This window comes from Pediculus humanus, genomic scaffold (assembly GCF_000006295.1).
Source record: "Pediculus humanus corporis 1103172108185 genomic scaffold, whole genome shotgun sequence".
Lineage (NCBI taxonomy): Eukaryota > Metazoa > Arthropoda > Insecta > Psocodea > Pediculidae > Pediculus > Pediculus humanus.
This window is the reverse complement of record NW_002987755.1, coordinates 270,490-292,378: the sequence shown is the minus strand read 5'-3', so window position 1 is coordinate 292,378 and position 21,889 is coordinate 270,490. Positions and strand designations below refer to the sequence as shown.

The 21,889-nt window shown below is 28.3% G+C and overlaps 4 protein-coding genes across 4 annotated transcripts; all 4 read right to left on the bottom strand.

Annotated features, from left to right (window-relative positions):
- Positions 1-857: 857 nt before the first annotated feature.
- On the bottom strand, positions 858-2,229 carry Phum_PHUM418100 (uncharacterized protein; the record flags this gene model as incomplete). Its single annotated transcript, XM_002429015.1, has 2 exons — positions 858-1,954; positions 2,157-2,229. The coding sequence occupies 2 exons, from the start codon at positions 2,227-2,229 to the stop codon at positions 858-860; spliced, it is 1,170 nt and encodes a 389-aa protein (XP_002429060.1).
- A 5,240-nt stretch (positions 2,230-7,469) lies between these two features.
- Positions 7,470-8,088, bottom strand: Phum_PHUM418090 (uncharacterized protein; the record flags this gene model as incomplete). The annotated part of the gene is made up of 3 exons (XM_002429014.1): positions 7,470-7,515; positions 7,732-7,843; positions 8,067-8,088. The coding sequence occupies 3 exons, from the start codon at positions 8,086-8,088 to the stop codon at positions 7,470-7,472; spliced, it is 180 nt and encodes a 59-aa protein (XP_002429059.1).
- A 9,572-nt stretch (positions 8,089-17,660) lies between these two features.
- Positions 17,661-18,133, bottom strand: Phum_PHUM418080 (uncharacterized protein; the record flags this gene model as incomplete). The annotated part of the gene is made up of 2 exons (XM_002429013.1): positions 17,661-17,719; positions 17,848-18,133. 2 exons carry the CDS (start codon positions 18,131-18,133, stop codon positions 17,661-17,663), a joined length of 345 nt encoding a protein of 114 aa, XP_002429058.1.
- Positions 18,134-20,402: 2,269 nt separating this feature from the next.
- On the bottom strand, positions 20,403-21,747 carry Phum_PHUM418070 (Metaxin-1, putative; the record flags this gene model as incomplete). Its single annotated transcript, XM_002429012.1, has 6 exons — positions 20,403-20,459; positions 20,568-20,710; positions 20,776-21,010; positions 21,124-21,292; positions 21,364-21,605; positions 21,679-21,747. 6 exons carry the CDS (start codon positions 21,745-21,747, stop codon positions 20,403-20,405), a joined length of 915 nt encoding a protein of 304 aa, XP_002429057.1.
- Between the last annotated feature and the right edge of the window lie 142 nt (positions 21,748-21,889).

Here is a 21,889-nt window from a genome sequence, read left to right as displayed (position 1 = left end):
TTTTTTTTTTTGCTTTTTAAACTTTTCATAACAAGTATAACATAAAAAAAAAAAAAAAGATTCTACAACTGTTGTTGTTAAGAGGTCGGCCATAATTATTAATTAGTATTAAAAAAAAAAAAAAAAATGATAATAATAATTAATGCCTTCTTTCCATCTATCTCACTCTCTCTTTCTTTTTCTCTTTCCTTAGGAACAAAAATACTTGATAAAAAATTAATAAAAAAATAATAAAAAATAAAAAAACTTACACGTAGACAAATTGTAAAATTATATATCAATAAACAATCAATCAATCAATCGATAAAAAAAATTGAAAAATTTGGTACGAGGTTTCTGCGAATACTTTTTAATTTGAATTTTTTTTTTTAAAAAAAAAAAAAATAAAACTTTCTTAAAGCAAGAACAATAAACAAAACTAAAAAACTAAAAAACTAAATAAAAAATAAAAAACTTGGTCATGGTTATAATATATATATATACCAATTCGATTCTTACAAACTAACTAATAATAATAATAATATATATATAAATATATATGTATATATATTAATAATAATATAATAGCTAACATAATATTAAATAATGCAATTAATTTAGGCAGAAATCTCATGCCAAACATTAATCAATCAATCAATCATCAAATCAATTCATATATATTAATTATATATATATTATATATAAGAAAAAAAAAACGGAAAATAAAAAAGTAGTCTTTTCGTTCATTTTTTTTTTAAGTTTTTAGTTTTTTAGTTTTTTTTTTCTTTTTACATTTAACAGAAATGATAGGCAGAAAATTAAAAATTGGGGGGGGGGGGGTTTGAAAAAACGAGTGAGCTATATATATATATATTTTCTTAAGATAATATACGGATTGCTTGACATACTGTGCGAGAGCATATGGGGCAAGCGGGTTCGGTTCCCTCGCAAAGACGAGTAGCACAGTCTAAACAAAATAAATTGTGACCGCAAGGAACGAGAGCAGCGTTGATTTCCTTTTCCGCGCATACCAAGCAGTCTCGTTTGGTACCCAAACTCATGCCTGTGATGCTGGCAAGGGAATCAGTGGGAGACGCGGAAGCCGTGGGCGAGGGCCTTGTTGTTATTCCCGTTGTGCTTGCCGACGATGGAAACGACCAAATATTCGATGAGGTAGTTGTTGTTTCGAAACCGGGGGATTCTCCAATCCCTTCGTCGCGTTCTAAACTCGAATTCCAAATCGAAACGAGATCACCGATTCGACCCCCGTTCGACGATGAACTGCTGTTCGAGCTAAGAGAACCGGATGAGCTAAAAGCTCCCGAACTGGCCGAGGATGTAAGAGAAGTCGGATGAAACATGTTAAGGGCATCCGAATTCAGAGTCGTGGAATTTGTGTCGGAAGGTTCTAAACAACTAAAAAGGCTTCCCAAACCAGTCTTGTACAATGATGCAAGTAATTCAGAATTGTCTTCGATCAAAGGTGCCCCCAATAGATCGGCCATGTTCGTTCCGTTCAACGTTCCCGCTCCCGTTCGCATCGCTATATGCGCTTCGATTTCCCTTTTGGCAACTTGAACGTTTTCGGGCAATCCGCTCACTTCGAAAACGGGTTCTTTGTCACGCGAGGGAGTTACTATGTAAGTGTGTGTTTGCTGTTGAATTCTTTTTATTGTGGCGCCTTTGGGTCCCACCACGAGACCGACAACTCTATATGGCACCCTTACTTGAATTGTGACTTGACCGGGGATATTGGCAGGAGGTCCGGGGGGTGACAAACCTCCGAGTAATCCGCCCAAATTAGTCTTTCTCGAAGCTCTGATTTGTGAAAAGTGTTCCGCTGCCGAAAGTATTTCACGTTTCGCCTTGGCCACGTCTTCCTTCCTTCCCGTCACAACGAAAACCGGTTCCTCTCCACGTACGGGCGTTTTGATGTAAGTGTTTGTCTTTGCTCGGAGTGCTTTTATTTTACACCCTGAAACAAAAACAAAACGGAAAAAAACGTTAGTTAATTTTTTAAAATTATGTAAAAAAAAACTTTAATATTCCGTGTGTGTATCGACAAAGAAATTTTGACCCTGGAAATAATAATAATAATAATAATAATAATAATACTACGACGTTTTCACCGTGAAAGCAGATCCGTATATAACCTTTTGTTGATGAAATTCAACAACCACGAATTCTCGTTTTCTCTTTAAGTAAACTAAAACTTGTAATGGTCACCACCACCGCCACCACTACCGCCATCTTATATTCTTTTTAATATATACATTTATTTATTTATTTTTTCTTCTAGTTTTTTAATAATTTGATTATACCGTCTCTGCGAGTAATTAGGATTCATTACTGTCTGAGTTTACATAGAACAGTCTGTGTCACGATACATATATATGTGTACAAATACTAAAAATAAAACTAAATAATTGAAAAAAAGGGGATTTTTTTTCTTCTTTTTTATAATTTGGGGGGATTCCTCGCGCGACAGCGTGTTAAACAATCAAACAGAATAAATTTCTTTAAAAAATTATTATTCTTAAATTTTTCAAATAATTTAATTTGCAAAACAAATTTAAATATTTCTATCATCATCATTTTATAGAAGGTAGTGTACACACAACAAACAGATGGAATGTTTTCCAAAAAAAAAAAATTTACACCCCTAAACAATAGAAAAAAATTGTAATAAAGGAGAGGGATGTAATGAAAAGAAATAAAAATAAAAAATAAAAAAGAACAAAACGATGACCTCAAAAAAAAAAAAAAAAAAAAAATTATCTTTTTCTATGATGAACAAGAGAGTCTTTTAATGAAAAAGGAAAGAAAAAAAGAAAAAGAAAAAAAAGAGAGAGAGAGAAAGAAAAGAAATCAAAGAACTAAAAGAAAAAAAAAAAAAAGAAAGACGACGACAATGAAAATACAAAACTGTACATTTACAAATGCCCCGTAAGAATTTTAACAAAGGGGGAGAAATAAAATAAAAAAAAAAAAAGAAATTTTAAACCCCTAAAAAAAAAACTACCACCACCACCACCACCATCACCGTCAAACAAACCATTTCAGGTAAAGGTTACTTCTTGGAAAAAAAAAAAAAACTTTAAAAAATAAAAATAAATCCAAGTCATAAAAAAAAAAAAAATTTAAAATTCACGCGTTTATAGCAAGTTTTTTTTTTTTTTTTTAAATATTTGGATTTCTTTTAAGGGTTTCTTTTTTTTTTAAGGGTGAAAACGTTTTTTTTTTTTTTTCGGTTGGTACAATAACAAAACTACCTACTACTAAATAATTTTTGTTTCACAAATGAAAATTTACACTTCACACAATAAAAAAGAAACAAATAAGGTTGACCTTTTAAGAGATTTTAAATAATAATTTACAAAACTCGAGGGTCTATAAAAGGTTTTACTTTTCTTTTTTATTTTTTTGCTGCTGTTTTTAGTCGCATTGATTAATTCCCTCCCCTCTCCCCCACCTCTTTAACCACCTAACAAAAATTTTAAAAAATTTTCCTTTTTTTTTTTTTTATTTAAGAAGAAGAATTATAAATGCGAATAATTAAAAACAAAATCAATAAACGAAAATTTCCCCCGCCCCGTCCTCCCGTCCTCCACTTTTTTTCTATACATGTTATATATATACTTTTATGGCTTCTTTTTAAATTGGGGAGACACATTTCGAAAAAGACAAAATTAAAAAATAAAAATAAAAAACGAAAAAAAATAATTTAATTTTTTTTTTTTTTTTAAAAAAAAAAGGATTTTCATTATTTTTCTTACTGATCACATGACCTGAATTTACCAAAAAAAAAAAACAAACAAACAAAACAAGTTTTTATGCGTTTGTATATTTCCAAATGCAAACTTGTTGTTATTGTGCGAAAATTACAAACGAACAAACAAACAAACAAAAGTATGGATAAAAGGTGATGGAATATCATTTTAAAAGCGAGCTTTCAAATTTAAAATTTGGCGGGAAATTTACAAAAAAAAAAAAAAAAAAAAAATGGCCGAAATAAAAAAACATCAAATTATAGAGAGTGAAAGTTAGAATCGCATAATTAAAAGTTTCAAAATTTTCTTTTTTCCAAAGCTCAAAGCCTTGGAAATGTGAAAATGCCAAAAAATTTACATAAATAACCGCGTAGAAAAAGAAGAAGGCATACTCATCATCTATATGCATTAAAATATTCGGAGGTCCACATATCTCTCCCCAAAAAAAAAAAAATTTCCCTTTTGTTTCTTGTTTTCTACAACCGAAATTCCCCCCCCCCAAAAAAAAAAGAAAAACCGCAACGCACGATAAAAGGAAAACCGTAGACAATTACATTGGGAAACAACAAGACAAAGAAATTGTCGGTCGGTCAGTTTGTCCGACCTTCAACTGTAGCACCCAAGTATGTATATAATGATGGTATCACACACTTTGGTGGGGGAACCATCCTCGACTCTTTCGAAGGCCTCTCTCTCTCTCTTTTTCCATACAAAAAAGAACTGGACAATGTTCTCATATCACGTGGCCTTCATTTTTTCTTCTTTTTCTTTACTCACGAGAAAAGAATAGAAATAAAAAAAAAAAAAATACCGGAAACCACTCAAAAAAATCTCTTTTTTTTTTCTTTCTTTCTTTCCTCCAAAACAAATCATTTCAGGTATTTCCGCTTCGCAAATAAAAAATAAAAAAAAAAAGGTTTTATTTTTGTGTTGTACAAATCATTGTACATTTTAAAAACATCTGTTATCGAAATTAAATGTGATTAAAGTACACGATTTTTACTGTGCAAAAAAAAAAAAGAAAAATAGGTACCTGAAACCGAACAACAAGATGAAACCAAATAATAATAATAATAATAAAATTCTTTAAAATCATTTTCTCAGGTAAAAAGAGTTTCTTTTTTTTTTTTTTGGAAATCATTTAATGAATTTTTTTTTTATCTTTCCTTTCATTTCTAATATTTTCGGTTCGGTTTTAAATAAAAACTCGGCATTTTTTTCCTTTTTCCTTTTTCCTTTGCCATACACCGGCATAACCAAAATATTTTAATTGATACGCGCTCGCATTCCTTTTTTAAAGAAAAAATGCGCATAAATAAATTGGCTCGAGTCTTGGCATATTTTAGCGCCATAAAATTCGATTCAAGGAAATACATCTTAAAAAAAATTTTTTTTTTTTAATACGATTCCATCGCCCATAAGTTCACGCACACGCACGCACGCACACACGCACTCACGCACCGCCGCCTAGGATGAGTCATTTTAATTGCCGTGGTGTCACAATTATATTTGCGTGGGAGATGATGCCATTACAATCGTATTTATTTCCCGGCTTGAAAACTTATGGAATATGTTTTAAATCCGTAATTCTAAAACCACGTCAATCTCATTTACCAAAAATGTGACCCACATATTAATTACTAAACAAAAAAAATAATTACGACGACGAAATTTCATCAGTCGAACGTTTCGTTTCCTTTTTTTTTTTTTTTTAAATACCAAATATAACAAAACGTTAAAATGAATATTGATCCGACATTTTGAAATTAATTCGAAAAACGCGCCAATTGATTGTTTTTTTTTTTTTTTTTTCGTCTACGTACTAAAATCTGTAGGAGAACCAAAGACTCATATAATAACTCCTCGTTTAAGCGCCCCGCACATTTTTTTTACGACGAGAATAGAAATTTCAAGGTTTTTCAATGAATTCAAAAAACTTTTAAAAACAAAAAGTAATAAAAATAAAAAAAATGAATAGATTTTCGTAAAGGGTTTTTCTTTCGTTTAACTACAACTACAACAACTACTACTACTAATTCCCTCAAGATTCCCCTTAAATTTCATAACATAAAAGGGGGGCACCATTACTAAAAAGGTCAACGTGTGTGTGTGTGTATGCGCTTTTCCACGACAACTTTTCCACATTATTATTATTATTATTCATGGACCGATACATATAAATAACCAATTATTCATCAACGACACTCTTTTTTCCTTCCCCTTTTCTCCCATTCCTCCTACCCCCCCCAAGAAAAAAAAATGTATACATTTATACAAACTACTAATAAAAATAAAATGGAGTCACATTTTATATATTTTTATTTTTTTTTTTTTGCACAATAAAAAGAAAATGTTTTAAACTGATTAAAAAAGAAAATTTTTTATATTTCAAGGATAAGTCCGATAAAAAAAAAATTTTCTAAAATTCACAAATCTATAAAAATAGAAAAAACTTAAAATAATATGTATTGAGGTTGGTCAAGTTAAGATTGAGAGAGAGAAAGAGAAAGAGAGAGAGAGAAAAAACAAATATTTACATAACGCAAATTTTAGGCATGTCGAGTTTTCTTTTTTCTTTTTTGGTTTTGGCGCCATTTTAACTTAAACAAAGTTGTAAAACATAAAATGGCATTCGTTCGTTTAATAATAAATAAATACACATACACGTACACGTACGAGCACGTGTATAAAGCTTTCGATTGGAAATTTATCATTATTATTATTATTATTATTATTATTATTATTTAAAAATGGTGGCAATGCACTTTTCTTTTCTTTTTATCGATACGCACACAGTAAAATTTCATTTTTTCATCTTGTTAATTTACGAGATTCTTGTTTTTTTTTTTTTTTTTTTTTTTCTTTTTAATATAAATATTTCGATCTATAAATAAACTACTATTTAAAAAAATCGGGGGTGCATGTGGGGATTTTTTTTTTCCTTTCTTTCTTTCTTTCTTTTTAAAACGAAAAAAAAAAATGGAGAATGAATTGAATCGAGACGAAATCCTAAACGTAATGGCGGCGAAACAATAAAAAATTTTTTAAATAAATTTCAACTACGATTAGTATTATTCAATCGAAGGCCGAATGTGATGGTGGTGGTGGCGGCGGCGGCGGTGATGAAATTAAAATTTTGTGTCGTGATTTTCAACCCCCATCCCCACCCCACCCCCAATAACGAATCAAATTCTTAAAAAAAAATTGAAATTTTTTTAATGACTTAAAGAGTCTATGCATTATTATTATTATTATTACGGATAGTCGACAACGACAAAAACAAAGGTACGGCAATTAAGGCCGACGTCTCTCTCTCTCTCTCTCACTCTTTTAATAAATTGGAGAATTACTCTTTTTTTTTCTCTTTTTCCTTTCCCCGCTTCTTTATCATTATCATCATCATCATCATTATTTCAAAAGAACAAAGTATCTGAACCCACGAGTTACAAAAAAAAAAAAAAAATCTTTATTTACCGAGATACTTCCCAAAAAAAAAAAAAAAAACCTTGAACTCGGAGTTTTTGAAATAATAATAATAATAATAATAATAATAATCAAACTCTCATTTCCTCGAGTGAATGTCTCGACATTCCCAACTGGCAACCGCGTTGCCCAAACGTGTGTTCCTGGCTCATAGTCAATTTTCTATTCCTTCACAGACGTTTTATTATAAGAAGACGTGTCGGCGGAATACAATTTGAATATGTCTCTTTCGGGATACTATATATTTCCGCAGAGGAGAGGAGGAGGAGGAGAATACCCGTGACTAAAAATGAAAACTTGTCTATTGAAATTACTCGAAATGAAAGAGACAAAGAGAGTCAGAGAGAGAAAGAGAAAGAGAGAAGGAAAAAAAACAAACTCACGACACAATGATACCCGTCGTCGTCGTCGTCATCGTCATCGTATTCGCATTACAAATGAAAATGAAAGGCCAACAAAAAGAACGAAACGGATAGCTTTATCCATACTTAGACATAACCTCAAGTTCGAATTTTCGAAGTCGAGAGCCGTGTGAACCAAACATTCAAGGACACCTTCCTCCACACAAATTTCAAAGACAAGCAAACAAAGTAATATGGAAGATATTATGCCTGAATAATCAAAACAAAAAATAATAATAATAATATTTTGATGAATGGCTAGCCAGCCAATGGATTTTATTAAAAATTTCAACATTTTGATTTATCGATCGATCGATTAAAGAAGCCCAAGAAACGTAAAAATAAAGAGAAAAAAAAAAAAAAAAAAACAAAAAACAAAAAAAATAAAAATTCCAACAAGTATTCACACAGTTAAAGTATGGACTTTCTTTACTTATTTTGAATATCATTATCATTATTATTATTTATTTTTGTCTTTGCTACTACTTGTTCATTCTCGACTCCCACAAGAAAAAGAAAAGAGAGAAAAAAAAAAAAAAAAAAAAAAACGTAAATAAACCTTCAACCACTTCCATATGGCGCATCGTGACTCAAACACGTTTAAAATACATAACAGAATATATCGTCAAGGGAACAACGTACTAGTACTACGTTTTGGCAGTCAACCCATCTAAATCATCATCATCATCATCATCATCGTGAGGGCAGGAAGTGCCCTCGCCTACAAAACAACTCAATGCCCATTCATTCTCCTGCATTTTTTTTAAAAATTTATATATGTATTCCCGCTCATTTTTATGCGGTTTATATTTTTTATCTCGAACACGTTTTATTTTCCCACAGAATTTTTTTTTTTTTTTTTTTGCTAATTTTTCTTTTTGAATGAATGTCCTTAACGTCGAAACATTACGATGAATTGTTTTTGTTTTTATACAAATCAATAAATCGATACACGTTTAAAATAATAATAATAAATAAATAAATAAATAAAAATTATTTGAAGGTCCTCGGTCGAAAATTCAGTTAAGAAAACAAAACAAAACAGGAAACGGGATTCGATAAGTTTTTTTGTTTTTGTTTTTAATTAATAAAATTTCAAAAAACTTTATGTTATGTTTTATATATATATATATATATATATATATATATATATATATATATATATATATATATATATATATATATATTTTCGATCGATGTAAACAAAAATGTTTGTATGACGTAATCATCCAATAATTCAATAACAAACATGCACTCTGATATAAAAATAAAAAATTTTTTTTGATGAAACTAAATAAAGTTCTTAGCAACAACATTTTCCCGTATTGTATTCGCGTTTTAAATGTTTTTATTTGATTTAAAAAAAAAAAAAAAATAAGGGGGAGGGGATCCCAATAATAATTTCGATTTTTCTTTTTATGAAACAGAATTACAAATCATCACCGGATGTCATCTATCTATAAGAAATCAATACCATTTTTAGTTGTAATGTTTTCATATAAAAAATTTTTTTATAAAGTTGGTAGACCTTGTTGACGAGTTAAACACGTAACCATATAAGCAAAAAATTCAAATCCGTATAAAAAATGGATTCGAAATTAATATTTAAAGAAGAAAAAAAAAGAAAAGAAAATTATCGACGTTATTAAATAAAATATTCCTTCCCCCCACTACCCCTCCCCTACCGCCTCCGTCAGGTTTTGCAATTTTTTTAAAATTGCATTAGATAGACGTTGTCTATCATCGAGAGTACATTGTCCTGGGTCAAGGTTACAACAACTGGACTTAGTCATAGGCCTTCCTTTTCCTTCACCTTAACATTTTATAACTCTATGATGATGATGTTAGGAAGCAATGTCAAGGATTGAAAAAAAAAAAAAAAAAACTGCGCCATTTCAAAACAAAAACAAAAAAAAACCACAACAACAACAACAACAACCGAAACCGGAGGGGATTTTAAACAACCAACATTATTAATTCATGCAAATTCCAAAACCTTGTCAAAAATAAATAAATAAATAAGCAAATAACAACCGACTCTCGTGCAATATTCTAATCGTATATCTTTCACATAATAGATCGCACAATAACAATAACAACAACAACAACAAACAACAAACAACAATTTAAAGATTTTTTTTCCAATTATTAGATTGTGTGGCAACTCCTCTATATTGCCGGAATACATTAAAGAAAGAGAAACGTAGAACGAGAGACTAGTTAGTTAGTTCGTTGGCATTTGCTTTTTCCTCACATAATAACTACCCAAAAAAAAAATTCACAATGAAAAAAAATTATTAATAATTTCAACTCGGTTAACATCGATAAGCAAAGGATTGTACAGGCACGAGGTAAAAATACCTTCAGGTTCAAGGACACTCAAACTAATGACTAATTATCACTTCCTTTCATTAATGTAAGATTATTTCAATAGTTTTTTTTTTCTTTTTTTCTTTTCTTAAACTTTAAAATCATTTAGTTATTTACAAAATAATTAATGACCCATGTGTTTTAATAATAATAATAATAATAATAATAATAATGATAATAATAATAATTGACACAACTCCTTCAAGTATTTTTTTTTTATTAATATAATTCAAGCAGCAATAAACAAATAAATTAATGTTAAAAAAAAAATTTCTCATCAAAATAGAAAGTCACGTTATAAATTTAACTTCAATTATCTTCTCTCTCGTTTCATCATCGTAACAAACAAACAAACAAACAAACAAACGAACAAACAAAATCATCTCGATTAAAAATTTAAAAAAAAAAAAAAAAAAAAAAAAGAGAAACAATAATAATTTGAATACGCGATGTAGTTGGAAAATATCGTCATATACGACGTCACAATACGAATTTAAAATAAACGAACAAACATACAAACAAACAAACAAACGATCGATTGCAACAATAAATAAATTAATAAATTAATTAATTAATAAGAAAAACGACGGATTTTTGAAAATGCAAATGGATCGAATTCGAAAAAAAAAATTTCAAATCAAATATTAAATCGTCATTTCCGGAAATACAAACATTTTTTTTTAAATTCGTACGTTTTGCGATGGGAATCATACATGCATATCCGGTTTATTTATTTATTAATTTTTTTTCGTTATTCTCATTCATTAAAGATTTAAAAATGAATCATATATAAAATACATAAATAATCGAATAAAAATTTAAAATGTCTGATTGTAAAAAAGAGCAAACAGGAAATTTTAAATGAATATCGATAGTGAGAGAGAGAGAGAGAGAGAAGTATGTTTACACGAACGACGTGTGTGTGTGTGTATTGATGTTTAATAACAAATGTGGCAAAAAAAAAAAAAAAACAGGATAAAAAAAAAAAAATTAGAATAGGTGTAATTAGGTATGAGAGAAGGTTGGCCTCGAAGAGTTCATGAAACTCTCTCGAGGGATTCTCGGTTCGATCATACGAGTTCAACCGTGATGAAAGCCTACAGACTACAGAGCCTATTATTATTATTATTATTGATATTCCAGCTTCATTATCGGTTTTTTTTTTTTTTTTTTTTTTTTTTTAATGCCAATTAAACATTTTATTTTTTCTTCGAACTTTTCCTTTTAACTTTTTTAAATCATTATTATTCGACGTCAAATCAATGCTAAAATTTATTCTTACAGTTAAAAACGTCAATAAATATTAATAAATAAATAAATAAATTTAGATTTTTTTATTAAATACAAAACGGAAACTATTAAATTATAAGATAACGGTTTTTTTTTTTTTTTAAACAACCCTCACAACATTTTGTTAAAACACAACCTTCACGGATATTTTTGTTATTTGTTCTGGTTATTGTTACCCTTAAAAAAAAAAAATTTTTTTTTTTTTTTTAATCCAACCCCTAAAAAAGGTACCTGTTCTCCTTTTTTCTCGAAAATTTATCTCTCTCGTTTGTTTTAACTTTTTGTAGACATGTTTGTAACAAGTGATACTTAAATAAATTAATAAAAAAAAAAAATTTTATTTAAAAAAATATTTTTTAAACCGAGTTCAAAAAACTTATTCGAACGTATTAAAATCGTTTTTTTTTTTTATAAACAAAAAGTTTATTTGTTTATAAAAAAAAAAAATTTTTTACCACACATGAACGCATCATGATTTTATATCATCAGAGGAAGAAATCTAATAATAATAATAAAATCTACAATTTCGAAATTCGTGCTATCATAAGAGTAAATTAAACCAATCATTATTAAAATTTTCCCCCCAAGATTACTGTCGAAAATTAGCTACTGACAGCAGAAAAAAAAAAAACAAAAGACATTTTCAATATCCATCGTGATATCACACGCCCCAAATCGGGAAGTAAAATAGTCGAAAAAAAAACGAACATATCAACATTGTTTGAAATATTTAATTGTCGAAGAAGAAGAAAACAAACAAACAAACAATTGTTAAAGTTAGTTTGTAATCGGTAATCAGACAAACAAAAATACACAAAACATAAACGTTTTCGCAATGTTTTCAAATAAAAAATTTATTTTAATGAATGAGAATGAATTACGAATTTGTTGGCGGTTGTTAAAACAAACAAACCCAAATAACTTATAGGTAACAACAACAATAACATTTTTAGAAAGATTTTAAAGGAAAATAATTCGGAAAATGGGGGGAAAACACGCTGTCGGAATTATTTAAAAAAAAAAAAAAAATTAATACGAAAATCATTTTGTGAGAAAGAGATATAATAAGTCTGTGTAACCAAAAACAGATTTTATCTTTTTGTTGTTGTTGACATTAACTCGAAAATTCTTACAAAAAAAAAAAACATTTTCGAACAAGAGATCCCATTGTTTGTTACAATGAATTTTTTTTTCAAAAATTCACGACGGAAAATTTCGTTACCTTTCCTCCTCTTCCTCCCCCCCCAAAAAAAAAAAACTCGAATCTCTCGTTTTGCTATCAATTGATAACGTATAAAACTTTATAATAAAATTATCCGGAGGGGGGGAATAAATAAATAAAAATGTTTTCTAAACAAAACGTTTTGTTCGTTAAAAAAAAAAAAAATTCTTGTTTGTTTGTTCGTTTGTTCACTCGTTTGTACGTTTCTTCTTCCTTCAATCAAATCATAATTGAATATAGCAGAAGAAATAATAATAATAAAAAAAAATGCTTTTCGAGTTCGTTGTCGTCGATTTTAAAAATAAGATTTAGCTCGGCCACCACAAATTCAAATTCAAGGCCGTAAAGATAAAAATAATTATCTTTGAAAAGATTTGAAAAAAAAAAAAAAATAAAAGCAATCAATTACAAACTTTTTTTTGGGGGGTTTCAAGAGTAAAAAAAAAGGGGGGGGGAAAGGAAAAAAAAGGAAAACTTTTTTACGAACAAAACAAGGAAAGAAGCCTTCAAAAGTGAGTTTTTCCCCAAATTTTCCTTTTTTTGTTTTGTGAAAATCGAACAAATTAATTTAATAAAATTCGAATCAATTTCGAAAAAACTTTTTTTTCTGTATTGGCAAACCTAAGATGAAAATTCTTACCCCTTTCCTCTCGCAATTTCCCCCCCCCCAAACGTAAAACGTTCGTTTTGAAATCGCAGGAAAAAAGGAAAAAAGAAAAAAGGAAAATGACGTAATTCGCGTTGAAAAATTTATGTTTGGAAATTAATTCGAGCCCCCCTTTTGACGACTGGTATATCCCGGAGATGATCAGACAGATTAAATTAAATAATAATAATAATAATAATGATGCAATTTATGAGTATTAGGCAAAAGACCTTAATAAAAGTACGAAACGATTTACCCCCCTTCCCCCTACCCCTCCCCACGACTGGTAGCATATGAAACCCGTCTGATATTTTTTTTTTTTTCTATATCATTTCCATTGACATTGACTTCAAACAAGTTTTTTTTTTGTGTTGTTTGCCCATTATTTAAATTTTTCTTTAGACTTTTCTTTCTTTATCTACCTCTTATTACAATCACAGGTACAGGTAAAAGAAAATTTTAAAAATTTATACTAATTCTTTTATCATTATTATCATCATTTTCTTTTTGTTTCTTTTGCGGAAAAGGGGAGGAGGGGGAGGGGGAATCGTAAAACACGAATATTATATTTTATTCTCTTTTTGTTTTTTTGTTGTTCGGCGTGTAGATATTTATTGGAAAACACGATTTGTTCGGACATTTTCAAAACATCGAAACGAATTTGTAATTGCTACAAAAAACATTAAAAATCGTGATTTCGAAAAAAAAAAAAAATTTATATACACAAAAACAAACTATAATTCAAGGTTGAACAAATTTATATAATTGTTCTCTCTATATTACACCTCACTCAAGGGTCGTGAATCTATGTATGGCCTTTTCAAGCTTTCTAATGGCGTGAAAAAAAGAAAAAATTGTATTTACATACATTTCCTTAACACAACAACATTGACACTCTAAAGAAAATTTCAATTAAAAAATTCCTTTCTCCCCCGCCTTCGCCCCTACTCAAAATAAAGCAGACGAATAATAATAAAAACGACTACGAGAAATATTATTAATATTGTTAATATTTTATCAAATTAATAATAAAAAAATGGTTTTTTCGTCATTATGTTTAAATGTACGTGTTATACCACCACCACCTAGCACAGTCGCGTCTCTTCCGCCTGCCTCCCCCCTCCCATAAAGTCTGGAAATTTGACCTCTGTATTAATACAACCGTTTAACCTGGCCTTCACTTTGACTGAAACTCATAGGAGACACTGACCTCGTAAAATTATTATTATGCTCCTGAAAGTCAAGGAGTTCACAGACTACAACACACACACACACACACATATCGTCGTCGTCTTTTAAGCAACGATGTGTCATTGAAATAATAATAATAAAAAATTCTTCTTACGCCATAGTTATTATTATTACCAACATAATTAATTTTTTTTTTAGTAAATATTTATTAAAATCCAAAAAGATTATACGAAGAGAAAATTATTTATTATGACGGAGCTAAAAAGAGTTTTTAACACACACGCACAAGGATTTTGTATACGCACCGGAAATACGTAATAACTACGCTCGAAATTATTAGCCAATAGAGAGAGAGAGAGAGAGAGAGAGAGAAAAAAAAAATTACTTTACAAATCATTTCTTGTTAGCGTGTAATTTCTTTAAAAATAATTTAACGAAAAAGTAAAAATTATTATTAATTATCGGTGAGGGGGGTTCCCCTCCCTCCGATCCATTCATCATCGGAATATTTTTAGTAAAAGTCTATGGAAAGATTATAAAAATAATAAATGAGAAGTTTTTCTTTTTTTTTTTTATTAATTTTTGAAGAAATGAAATTTTCGTTTAATAAAAATATGATGCAACTCATAAAAATAAAATTCAAGGTTACTACTTTCCCTTATTATTATTATTATTATTATTATTACGATTATAAATCATTTAATACATTTCAGGTAAAAATAAATAGATCTTAATAACTTTTAACTTTTTTTTTTTAAAACTCATCTAACGCTCATTTTGTGTCACTGTTGTTGTTAAAAGAAAATGTAAGAAAACAAAAGTCAAGTTAAATGATGATTATTATGTCGGGTAACCAGACAACGTAACTTTTCATAATTATTCTTTCTTAAAGTTTTCCCCTCCTTCCCACTTTTCTAAATACGTAACAGAAGAAAAACAAAAGGTTCAACGTGGAGAACAAATTCAAAATATTTTTATAATAAAGGTGCAGCTAGCTAAATTTCCTTTCTTTCACTCTCTTTCTCGCTCTTCCTCTCCCTCTCCCACTCACTCTTCCACCGATATACAATTTTACTCATTTTTTAGGCGGACCTCACAAAAAAAAACTTAAACGAATTCTCTTTCGAGAGAATTAATGAAGCCTGAAAACCCGAATCGTGTCAATTCAGGTACATCAAGAGCTCAGAGTTTACACTATGATTATTTCTTTCAAAAGAAAAAAAGACGTGAACCCAGAACACTAGCCATTTTTTCCCCATTATGAGAGAGAAAAAAAAAGATCAAAAGAGAGTGTAAGTGTGCAAATTGAATGACGTAACAACAGCACACCCCCACCCCAAGGTTTCCTTTTTCCACCAATACTTAGGGGCGGTTTTCCATATTAAACAATTCAACAGTTGTAATAATCTAATAGAAAATTAACTACTACTATTTCTTAAAATTTCAAATTGGTTTAAAAAGCAACGAAATATCGGGGAACCCCCCTCCCTTTCAAACACAATAACTTACACACAAAGACAAATAAAAATTAAAAAATTAAAAAAAAAAAAAACCTTTTCTCTGGAGCGAAAAAATCTAAATATATAATTCATATCATCATTAACGACTCCAGACGATGACTATAACTTCTTATATTTTTTTCCCTTTGTTCCAGGAATGTATATATATAATATTATTGCGAAACGTTTTTTTTTTTTTTTTTTTTTTTTTTTAGAGTTTAGAGATCTTTTTAAAAATGAAATGACCTTCTACTATTTCTTTATTCATAACTTTATGAAATAATAAAGATTCATCTCTCTCTCTCTCTCTCTCTCTCTCTTTCCATTACGAAAAAAAATTTTATTATTATTATTAAACCGTTTTACTACTACATGTTCGTTTCTCTGAAGAACCAATACGATAATTGCACATTTGTAAAATAATATTTTCGAAAAACAGTTAAATAATAATAATGGACCGATCAACAAAAGAAAGAAAATGAGAAAAAATTGAAATTAAAAGCATTATTATTATTATTATTATTATTTAATATATCGTACGAATCCGCGTGTGTGTATGCATAATTTTCTTATAGTCTGGTTTGAATTACTTGCTTTTGATTATGTGAATAAGAATTGATACGAAATTATAAGAAAAAAAAAAAAAAACTAAAAGAAAAGTAAACGTCAAACTGGTTTTGTACTTGAAGTATCCTTCGCATTAACCTTCATTCACCAAAAGGCCAATGTACCCTTGCGCAATAGCTGACCTCGGAACTTGTATATAAAAAAAAAAATGTGTGTATGCGTGTGCGTGTGCGTGTACGTGTAGTAAAAGTTATCCGTCTGTGTGGGATCTTAGTTAGAAAATGGCAAATTTTTTTTACAAATTTGATTCTGACAGTGAAATGACACAAACAAACAAACTAAATTCAAATAGATGGCAAATATACGTTCCAGTAATAAAAAATAGAGAGAGAGAGAGAGAGATAGAGAGAGGGTAATAAAACTGTAACAAAAAAATAACCCAAAACGCCATTTTTATTCTTCGATATAAAACGTTAATAATTTATAGAATTTTAAAGGTGAGATACACGTATTTGTTGATAAAAACTTTTCGAATGGATTAGGAAATATTTCGATATAAGTTTCATCCCTCTAAATATTATTAAATTCATTTGTATTAGAGAGAGAGAAAGAGAGAGAGAGAGAAACTATTTGTAAATAAAATAATTTGTGATGATTTTATTGACGATTTATATCTATTACCACGTCATGACTTAACCAAAAAATAATAATAATAAAAATCGAAAGGTTTGTTTGCGCGTTTTAAAAAAAAAAAAACAAGAAAATGATTTTTTTTTTTGTTAAGGCAAACCTAAATGTAACATAATTATACAGGAAAGATCATGATTATGGCGGATGGATTCCAAATGTTACTACAACATTTCAAATCGAATACCTGAGAATAATTCGTGGGATCCAAAACCCAACCAGATTCATTTATTTCATAAAAACATTTTACTTTTCATTTCATTTGACAACTTGCTCAAGCAATCAAGTGCATGATTGTTTTTAAATATTATCATTATCATTGTTTTTAAAACAAACACAAACACAAACACAAACTTTTTTTTTTGTTTCACTCTCGCTATCATTTAATAATAGAAAACAAAATTTTTTTTCTTGTTATGTTTTTAAAAAATTATATTATCATAATTTATCCAATGTTTTGGCCACGTGCTTAAAACCGCCTTTTGACGTCAATTCAAAATTTTTCCCTTTTTTTTTTGGGGGGGGGGAGGGGAGTAAAAATGAATTTACTATTGATTAAAAAACATGGATGGCTACTATAGTATTTGGTGACGTTTGGTTCAAATGAAACAACCCTGAAGAAAATTTCAACCCCCATCATCTCACACAAGGGCATTATTTATAAGTAATTTACAATGGAATTAAATTAAATAATTAATAATTAATTAAATAAAATAATAATAATAATAATAATAAAACTTACCTTGGCGTCCAACAATTTCCGCAACATGTTCCGAACTAGGCACGGGAACACATTCCGTCATGTTTTGGCTCCTTTTATTTCTCACTTCTTCAATGATGGACGATGCAAATCCCACAGGATTTGACAGGGTTACATCCAAATTATCATCGGCAACCACACCGGAATTCGCCATTGTTGATGGCGATATGTGATCTAATCCCAACATAGAAAGTTCGAAAGCAAGTTGAAGGGTGCGTTCATCAACACCGTTACCCGCTCTTTCCATATCGCATAAATTCGCCGGCATTTTTACTTTTTTCCTTTCCTTTTTGATTTATATTGACGAGAATAATAAAAAACGAAAAAAAAAAAAAACGAAAAAAAAAAACGTTTTTCTTGCTGATATTACAATAATATTCCAATATAAATATATAAAACTCCAAATTATAATAAAACTCACTAATTAAAATGATAAAATTATTATTATTATTATTTGTAACGGTTATTTACCGTGTCTATAAAATAACATAAAACTTGCGATTAAAAATTATAATTTATAACGTTTTGGATAAAAACGATTATAATGTATTAAAATAAAATTTAAAAAAAAAAAAATAATAATAATTATTAAATATTTAAATAATTTACACCGAATATAAATTCACCATTTATTATAATAATAATAATTATTATTTTATTATTATTATTAGTCTCAACGAAAAAAATATATATAAAAAAATTATTATTAATTATTCTATTATTACTTTTATATAAAATTTTTTTTTTTTTTTTTTTTTAGAAAAATATTACTTAAAACATTTAAAACAAACAAAATTATTTAATTTAATTATCGAACTCAAATATATATAAAAAAAAAAAAAAAATTTTTTTTTTTTCCGATCTAAAACAAAATTATTTCACTTCACAAGATGTCACCTTACTCGAGAATTGTACCGCGTTTTGTGCATTCAAACCGGCATTGCGTTCTACCAAAGACCTGCAAAGGCTCTTTTTGAACATGTGCTCTCAACTTCGAGTCGAATTAACAATTAAACACGATTATCTCTCATGCTTACCTTACGGTCGATACATTCTATTTAAAATGATTTCATTTTTTACCCCGCTTCATTACTATCCAAAATTCGGCCCTTCCTTATTCTTATTAAATGGCGGCCGGAATGTTTAATTCATAACAAAATTAAGCTCGATATAATATATTATTATAAATAGTAAATTCGATTGATTTATAAAAAAAATTATTTTTTAATTTATAAATCGACGTGATTATAACACAATTTTAACAACAACTTATCATAACCGCTTTTTTTTTTCCCCCGGCTTGAAACACTAATGCTGTCAACGAATTAAAAAAATTTTAAATAACCGATTTTAACACGCGTTCGGACACATAAAGTAACACTCTATTTTTTTTAAAAAATAAAGGATTAAATGATATTTACTAATTTAAATTAATTATTAATTGATACTGAAAACAATAAGTGAAGAAAAAAAAAAACCGGTCCGCAAATACGGATAATTTAGGAGACATTTTACCCACGCCTCGATTAAATATAAATTTTTAAATGAACTCGTTGTATATGTTAACCATACGACGCCATGGTTTTTCTAATACTAAATAATACACTTAAACGATTGTTTTCTTTGTTTAGCTTATGCTAAAGCAGAAAGTACGTTCTCAAATTGATTCAATATTGGCGGGTAAATTCAGGGATTCAATGTCGTCTGTATATTTTTATTAAAAATGCCGGAAATAAGTACAATTATTTATTTTATTATAAAAATGTTTTGGAGATTTTATGAACTGAAAAATTTTCTAATTAATTTTAGTGTAATTTCTTTAAAAATTATATTTTAAATTTACCTTTATTAATTTTTCTTCGTAATAATTCTTAAAAACTTGCCCTTGAAATTTCAAGATCTTATGAATATCTATCAATTGCTTTACATAATTTTTTTTATTTTTATTTTTCCTAAAATAGGAATTATTCTAGTAGCGCATTTATAAAATCTCAAAAAAAAAAAATTATTTTTAATGAATTAAATATTAAAAACATTTTAATAAAACAAATTGATCCTATATCAAATTTGTCGATAGTTTTTTTTTTTTACAAAGTCAAATGATTTTGTTACATAAGTTTTGGGGTTGAAAGAATTTTTAAAAATGGATAACTTTTTCTTAAAAAGATTAGAAAAGTTCTTTATATTATTATGGATGTATCATTTGCATGGTTACAAACGAATTCTCATCCTTATAGCTTGATTGACTTGAATAAAGAAGAATGACTTTCATCGAGAATGAAAGTGTCTTTTATAAATATTTTTTACATTAATATGTTAAAATCAAACTGATGAGAATAAAAAAAATTTACTTATTATTTAGTGTCTGGTTCCGAAAAAGAAAAAAAAAATGTTTATGTTGCATATAAAAAAGTAAAATAAAACAGAATTAATATACCAGTCTCATATTTTGTTTTAATGTTATGTAATAATCATATATATATATTTAAGAAAAATAAAATATTTTTTACTAAGTAAAAACCATTTTCTAATAATTTTTAATCGTCATCATCATCAATGCCTTCATCTTCGATTGTGTCTACATATTTGGAAGTCTAAAAACAAATATAAAATAATATAAGTAATTTTATTTAAAAAAATACTTAAATTGGTTTTTTAAATTACTCTGATTAATTTTTTTTAAATTCATTAATCGAATTTACCTGAACTATACCCAACGATAAAGCATATGTCGCCATAGCCAAGACAGCAATTACACCTGCTATAAATTGATTTCGTTTCTTATTAGGAAATTCTTCATTTGTTTGTTGTTTTTGAATGTTTTCCTTTTGAGTTTTTTCAAATTCTGCACAAAATAAAAATTTATATCAAATAACAATATAAAATTTTTTAGAAATTAAAAAAAATTACCTTCAGATATAGCAGGAAAATATTTTTGAGATATCCTTATAACAAAGCTAACTAAATTATTACAAGCTTTTAAATGATTTTGAAGAGTTGGATTTGGAAATGGAGCCCTGAGCAAAGGAGCTAAATAAGAATAAATGATTGCATCCAATGAAGTTGCCTGATTTCCGAAAAAATATTTTGATTCTCCTAATCTGTTAGATAATAGCGTTAAACATTTTTCCGCATCACTATACACCTATGCAAAAGACAATTATCACATTACTACGAATAAAAATTAAATTTTTTTTTTTTTAATATTAGATTAAGTTTAAAAAATGAAATTAAAATATATTGTTAAGGTATACAAACTTGTGTTTCTATTGCTGCTAAATTTTCTTCTAATGATCCATATAATGCTGTTATTAAATTTTTAGCCTGCGCTTCATAATGACCAGGATAATAAAAATTTAATGGAAACATAAGCTTTTTGGCAAACCATGACTTTGTTAAATTAACACAATTTTTGTTATCTACCCACCTGTAAAACAATAACAAATTTAAATTTTGAATGGTAAATAAATTATAATGTATTACAAAATTCAAATTTACCAAACAAACTGCAAACCAGGGTACAACTTTTCTTTGAGTAATTCTATATAAGCTTGAATCTCCGATATATTTCTTGAAGATAATATATGATCGGCATAAAAGTTTTTACTTTGTAAATAAGACACTACATCTTGCAATTTATACAAAACAACTTGCCCGTGTCGGAATGTCGGCAAAGAAGTAGTAAGAGGATTATTTTTTACTTTTAATTGAACGGGTGCCCCAGATAATTTACAATAAACCTGAAATTTAAAAAATTATTAACTAATGACAAGAAGGAAAATATAAAAAAAAAAAAAAAAAAAATTAAAGTACCAAGATTTGCAAACAGTCCAAGTCAATTGATGGCAGTCCCCAATCTCCGCCCCAAACTTCCAATTCCATTGGCAATTTTAACCCGATATAAGTTTATCTGCATTTATTTAATTAAATTAAATTTTTTGGATTTTAATATCAAAACGCGGTCACTGCTTGCTAGTGCAGGATTTTTAAGAAGATTAGTTTTAGAAACGAATACAACTGCGGT